At 32.3% G+C, this 6,592-nt stretch overlaps 1 protein-coding gene across 1 annotated transcript; it reads right to left on the minus strand.

Annotated features, from left to right (window-relative positions):
• Window positions 1-4,786: 4,786 nt before the first annotated feature.
• On the minus strand, window positions 4,787-5,731 carry LOC141559896 (olfactory receptor 51G2-like). Its single transcript, XM_074297551.1, has one exon. It carries the CDS (start codon window positions 5,729-5,731, stop codon window positions 4,787-4,789), a length of 945 nt encoding a protein of 314 aa, XP_074153652.1.
• Between the last annotated feature and the right edge of the window lie 861 nt (window positions 5,732-6,592).

Raw genomic sequence — 6,592 nt, forward strand, 5'->3', positions numbered from 1 at the left:
AAAATGTTTGGCAATCTATCTGTCAGGACAAACCCAGGAACTATATGGACACAATTATAAACACTTTTGCACAAATAAAGTAGATCTAAACAATTGGAATAAATATCAGTTTCTCATGGATAGGCAAAACTAATACAAAAAATGACATTTCTACCTAAATTAATTTACTGATTCAGTGCCATGTCACTCAAACTATCAAGAATATTTTATAAAGCCATGGAGAACAATAACAAAATTCATTGAGAAGAGCAAAAGATTAAGAATATCAAGTGGTATATGAATGTTATGATATATTATTGTTCTGTAAGAAATGAGCAACAGGATGATTTCAGAGAGGCCTGGAGAGACTTACATGAACTAATGCTAGGTGAAATGAAAAGAATCAGGTGATCATTATACATGGCAACAAGACTATGCTATGATCAATTCTGATGGATGTGGCTCTCTTCAACAATGAATTGATTCAGAACAGTTCCGATTGCTCAGTAATGAAAAGAACCATCTATACCCAGAGAGAGGATGGTGGGAACTGAGTATGGACTACAACATAGCATTTTCATTCTTTCTGAGGTTTGTTTGCAGTTTTGTTTTCCTTCTCAGGTTTTTTATTTCTTTCTAGATCCGAGTTTTCTTGTGCAGCAAGATAATATATGGATATGTATACATATACTGGATTTAACATATATTTTAACATGTATAGGAATATCTGCCATCTAGGGGAGGAGGTGGGGAAAGAAGGGGAAAATTTGGAACAGAAGGTTTTTGCAAAGGTTAATGTTGAAAAATTACCTATGCATATGGTTTGTAAATAAAAAGCTATAATAATATAAATAAATAAAAAGATAGATAAATGATAAACATACAAATATACAAATGATAAACAAGCAAGCAAACAAACAAATAAATAAAAAGAAGATCAAGGTAATTGATTAAAAGACTGAAAAGGAATGTGATCTAAATCTACATCACTAGATCTAAAACTACATCATAAAGCATCCAGTACCAAAACTATTTGTATTGGCTAAAAAAATGGAGAAGTAGATCAATATAATATATTTTGTATGTAAGATAGTAGTAAATTATTAATAGTAACCTACACTTTCATAAAATCAAGGACTCCAGCTCCTGGAATAAAAACTCATTATTTGTCAAAAAATCTGATTGGAAAACTGGAAAGTTGAATGACAGAAACTAGGTATAGACAAACATCTTACATCATATACTTAGATAAGGTCAAAAGAGAGTAATAATTTAGTCATAAAGGGTAATGCCATAAACAAATTAAAAGAGCAAAGAATAGTCTGCTGTCAGATTTATGGAATGGGGGAGAATTTGTGGCCAAATAAGAAAAGGAGAACAATATAAAAGGCAAAATGGATAATTTTGATTAAAAAAGTTTTGCACAAACAAAACCACCACCTCTAGCAGAAAACTGGGAAATAATTTTACAGTTAGGGTTTCTAATCAAGGCTTCATTTCTAAATATATAGATAATTGAGTCAGATTATATGAATACAAGTGATTCCTTCAATTGATAATTGGTCAAAGGATATAAAAAGACAGTTTTTAAATGAAGAAATCACAGCTATTTATCATTAAATAAAATATTCTGCATTTCTATTGATTAAAGAAATACATATTAAACAACTCTGAAGTAATAATTCATACTTATCAGATGACAGAAAAAAGAAAATTATAAATGTTGGAGAAGATATGAGAAAACTGGGACACTACTATTGTTGGTAGAGTTTTGAATTGATTAAAACCATTATAAAAAGCAATTTGGAAATATGACTAAAGGGCAATCAAACTTTGCATACCCTTTGATCCAACAATACCACTATTAGGTCTGTAGATCAAAAAAGATTTTATATATATATATATATATATATATATATATATATATATATATATATATATATATATATATATAATCAGCTCTTTAAGTAGAAACAATTAAAAGATAAGGGTATGCACATTAATTGGAAATGGCTGAACAAATTTGTTATATTAATGTAATGGAATATTATTTTATATAAGCAATGATGAACAGGAAGATGTGAGAAACTGGAAAGTCCTACATCAACTGTTGTTGAGTGAAGTGAACAGAATCAGAAGTAACAGTAACAGCAACATTATGTGATGATTAGCCATGATAGATTTAGTACTTATCAGAAATGCAATAATCCAAGACAGTTTCAGAAGATTCTTAATGGAAAACACTATCCATAACCAGAGAAAGAACTATAAAGTCTGAATGCACATAAAAACAAACTTTTTTAAATTTTTGTGACTTTTCCCTTTTGATCTATTTCTTTTCACAGGATAACGAAAGTAAAAATATGTTTACATGAATGTACATGTATAAACTATATCAGATTTCTTGTCATCTTGGAAAGAGGGGATGGTAGAATAGTAAAGAAGGATGGGGAAAATGGAATTCAGAATTTTACAAAAAATGAATATTGAAAACTACATTTATATATAATTTTTAAAAAGTACTATGTAAAAATTGATATTGAGCTAAATACTGTTTTCAAAATTATTTTTCAAAGTTTTTTTAATTTAAATTTTTAGAAAAATTTTAAGAAAATAAAAACATTGTCTAAAGACCTAGTGATCAGGGTGTAACCAAGTTGGAGGAGTAAAAGTAGGGACTCAAATGAGTTCTCCCCTAGCCACTCTAATATCTTTATCTAATATCTTTAAATAATAACTCCAAAGAAATTTTATAACATCAAAACCCACAAAAAGGAACTATTTTTGTATTACTGTATTAGGAACAGCAACCATGAGACATGTCTTCTCTATATCTCAGCTGACAGGTGCAAATTGTGCACCAGTTGGTGGTGCAACAGCTGGTTAGAGAGAGATAGCAAAGGCCTCTTTGATGGCACTGTGGCAGGATGCTATTGCTTTTTCCCCTACTCAGGTCTGATCATACTCAGATAGGAGTAGCAGTGCTGGTTCCCAATACAAGTCCCTGGAGGGATCTCTGAAAACAACTACACATTACATCCATGACATTTGGAAACAGTGCATTACTTTAACAAAGTTAAAAGGCTAAGTAATAGGCTGGGAAAATAAGTAAACAACAGAAAAAAAATTCTGGCCATAGAAAGTTACTATAATAACAATGAATATTAAAATACACTCATAAGATGATAAGAAAGTCAAAGATTCTATATCCAAAGGTCCCAAGCAAAATGAGAATTCGTCTCAGGCTATGGAATAACTAAGAAGGAATTTTGAAAATCAAATAAGAAAGATAGAAAAAATTGAAGAGAAATAAGAGTGATACCAAAGGAAATTTACAAAATTTTACAAAAAACTAATGCCTTAAAAACAAAATAGGTCAAAAAGAAAAGGAGGAAAGGAAAAACTCACTTTTTCTCTAAAAGTTTATTCATACTTATAAATCACATAAGTTTCTTTATAACAAAATGAATTTTAAATTAACATTAAATATTGGTTTTACATAGAGAATTATAACATGATTGTTTTAGACCTTACACTTAAGTAGATTATAGTTATAGTACTACTGAGATGTTCAAACACTGTCTTGTACACAGTTAATTCTCAGTAATAATAATAATAATAATAATAATAATAATAATGATAACAATAATAGTGATGATGATGATGATGATGAATAGCTAACATTTATATAGCACCTGTTATGTTAGAAAATTGTGCTAAGCCCTTTACAAATATTATCTTGCAAGGTTTAAAATTATGTTACAAGGTTATAGTTATCATTGAAATCAGTTTTATAAATAAGGAAATGGAAAAAATAAATGTTAAGTGACTTATCCAGAGTCACATAGTAAGGGTTTGTTTCTGGATTTGAATACAGGATTTCTTGACTCCAGAATTAGAACTCTATGTTTTTGCCCTATTATATTATCATGGGAAAGAATTGGTGGATAGAAGGTGTCTGAGGGAATAAGATCAAGAAGTTCAGTTCATATAAATCTGATTTGGACACATTGAAGCAGAATTGAAAGTAAATTTTCAAAAGCACACTCAGCAGAAAGAACATTTTAACTGGGTCAATTCTTTAGAAAAAAATCTTTCTGGAGAAGCAAATGATAACACTATCACATTTTTTGACAAATACAATTAAAAAGTGTTCAATGAGCAGAAGATGAATGGAATACATCATGTTAGGGATGCTGAGGCAAAGGATATCTTCTTTCTAAAAGAATTTTATTTCTCTTTATGACCATGAGTACAGTATCATGGTACCTCTGCACCTCTAAGGGAAGGAAGGGGGAATTCATATCAATGGTGGTTGGGATACTTTTGTCATTTCATCCCATTAATCCTGGAGCATTCTAGAAATATGATACACTAGATTAACAATGAAAAATCATCTCCTGACAGCTTCTAGGAATATTTAGAAGTGTCCTTCCCACAACAAATTAAAATAAGAGGTTGTGAATTACAGAATGAATTTCAGTGGTCACAATCCAACTCTATCCTAATCAATAATTCCACTTCTTCTCTTATTTTAAGAAAAACAGAATTAGGAAATTATATCATCTATGTCAAAGGGCCTTCTTCTCTTCTGACCTTTTACCACCTCAGATATGTGAATGTTCTTAAATCAAGTTTAGGAAAGGAATGGAATTTGTAAGATAGAAAGCAGCTAAGCATTAGAAATCACAAATTATTTACTTATTAGATTATGAAAGGAAAAATAGGTCTCTACCCTTCCAATTTGGAGATGGTTTGAGGGAATAATCCAACTTATTTCCTGTCAAAAGTCATCATATTTCAACTCTCATTTCCTCCATGCCATAAATGACTTCTGGAGGGCAGCACGGATTTGTTTGGTTTTAAGACTGTACACTATGGGATTAACCAGTGGGGGCATGAAGAGGTAAAGGTTTCCCAAGACAGCATGGGTCAGTGGTGAGCTTCGGTGAGGAATACGGTGCATTAATGTAATTGAAAGATGTGGCATATAGTAGATGAGAACAATGAACATGTGAGAAATGCAGGTGTTGAGTGCCTTGAATCTTCCTTCTCTAGAGGCAATACTTAAAACAGCCCTCAGGATAAGAATGTAGGAAAGACCAATGAGCACAGAGTCCAGTCCAAAGGAGCAAAGAACAAGTACAAGACCATAGAAGATGTTGATCTTGACACGACCACAAGCTAGCTTCATCACATTTGGGTGAAGGCAGTAAGAGTAGGCTAGTGTCTGACCCTTGCAAAAAGGAAGCCTTTTGAGAAGAATAGGCAGTGGAGTCATGAGAGCAACACCCCTCAGGAAAGTTGCCAGTCCCATTTTAGCAATGCGTGTGTGAGTGAGGATGGTAGTATAATGCAGTGGGTGACTGATGGCCACAAAGCGGTCAAAAGCCATAGCCAAGAGGATTCCTGAACCCATCGAGGAGAAAGTGTGGATAAAGAAGAGCTGAGTGAGGCAACCATCAAATGTAATTTCATTAATGCCAAGAATATAGACTAAAAATACAGAGTATAATGTTGAGAAAGATAGACCAATATCAGCCCCAGCCAACATGGATAGAAATAAGTACTGTGGCTCCTGGAGGCTATGCTCAATTTTCACCAGATATAATAATGTGCAATTGCCAATAAAAGTGATGACATACATTAGACTCAGGAGTGGACCCAACCATAGGCGAGCCCCTACAAGTTCTCTCAGGCCTGTCAGAATGAAGACAGCTGGCTGGAAGGCAGAGCTATTGTATGTTGACATGAGACCACAGGAGGTACTCTGATTAGAATGACTTTCCAAGCATGATGACTAGAAAAAAAGAAGAGTGAGATGTTAGAAGTTAGTATGTCCATAGAACCCAAGTAAAGTAAACTTCAGACACTTATAGAACCTTCTCAGGATAAAAGTTTGGAGTGTGGTAGTGGTCAAAAAGCAAAGTATTAATAATCAACATATCTTATAAAGGGAATAAAAAACAGAACTACATGTACTTCTTGGCCATTTTTAGGATGTTTGGCACAAATGTTAGCTTTGCTAAGTGCATTTAAGCCAAAACATATTATATATTATGTTATTATAAAAAGGTAAAAGCTATATTTTAATCACCCATGGATCTCTATCTGCATCTACGACGATGCTGCATGTATTTCACATGCCCTAAAAATCAATTGAATGAGTGAAAGAATAATAATGACCAGGGTTGAAACCAATAAAAGCAAATAAAAATTATGACTCCAAGTGGAAGTAGATAATTGTGAGTGCATAGGAGTGATGTGTGAACTGAAGGTTAGGAGAAAAATCTTGAGATTCTTGTCAGCCTTTTAAGTCCTTTGAAGTTCTATGATTGAACAATAGCTATCATTTATATAACACTTAATATGTGTCAGATAATGTAATAACTGAAATGTAGATTTTGGTGAATACCTTGTAGTACACTTTGTTCGGAAGATATAGTGAATTAAAGGGAGAAAAATTGAATAAGACTGGATAGCAATTTAAAGCCAGATTGTGACTTCAGTGCCAGAATAAGGATCAAGGTCCATTCCTTACAATTTATAATCTTTTGATTATTTTGCTTTGTTTTGTTTTTCTTTTCAGTTTATAATACCTAGCTTTCTGTTA

The sequence above is a fragment of the Sminthopsis crassicaudata genome, chromosome 3 (genome assembly GCF_048593235.1).
Source record: "Sminthopsis crassicaudata isolate SCR6 chromosome 3, ASM4859323v1, whole genome shotgun sequence".
Classification (NCBI taxonomy): domain Eukaryota; kingdom Metazoa; phylum Chordata; class Mammalia; order Dasyuromorphia; family Dasyuridae; genus Sminthopsis; species Sminthopsis crassicaudata.

Bases quoted from the DNA above. Each gene is read 5' to 3' on its own strand.
- LOC141559896 (XM_074297551.1), bottom strand. From the start codon at position 5,731: ATGTCAACATACAATAGCTCTGCCTTCCAGCCAGCTGTCTTCATTCTG.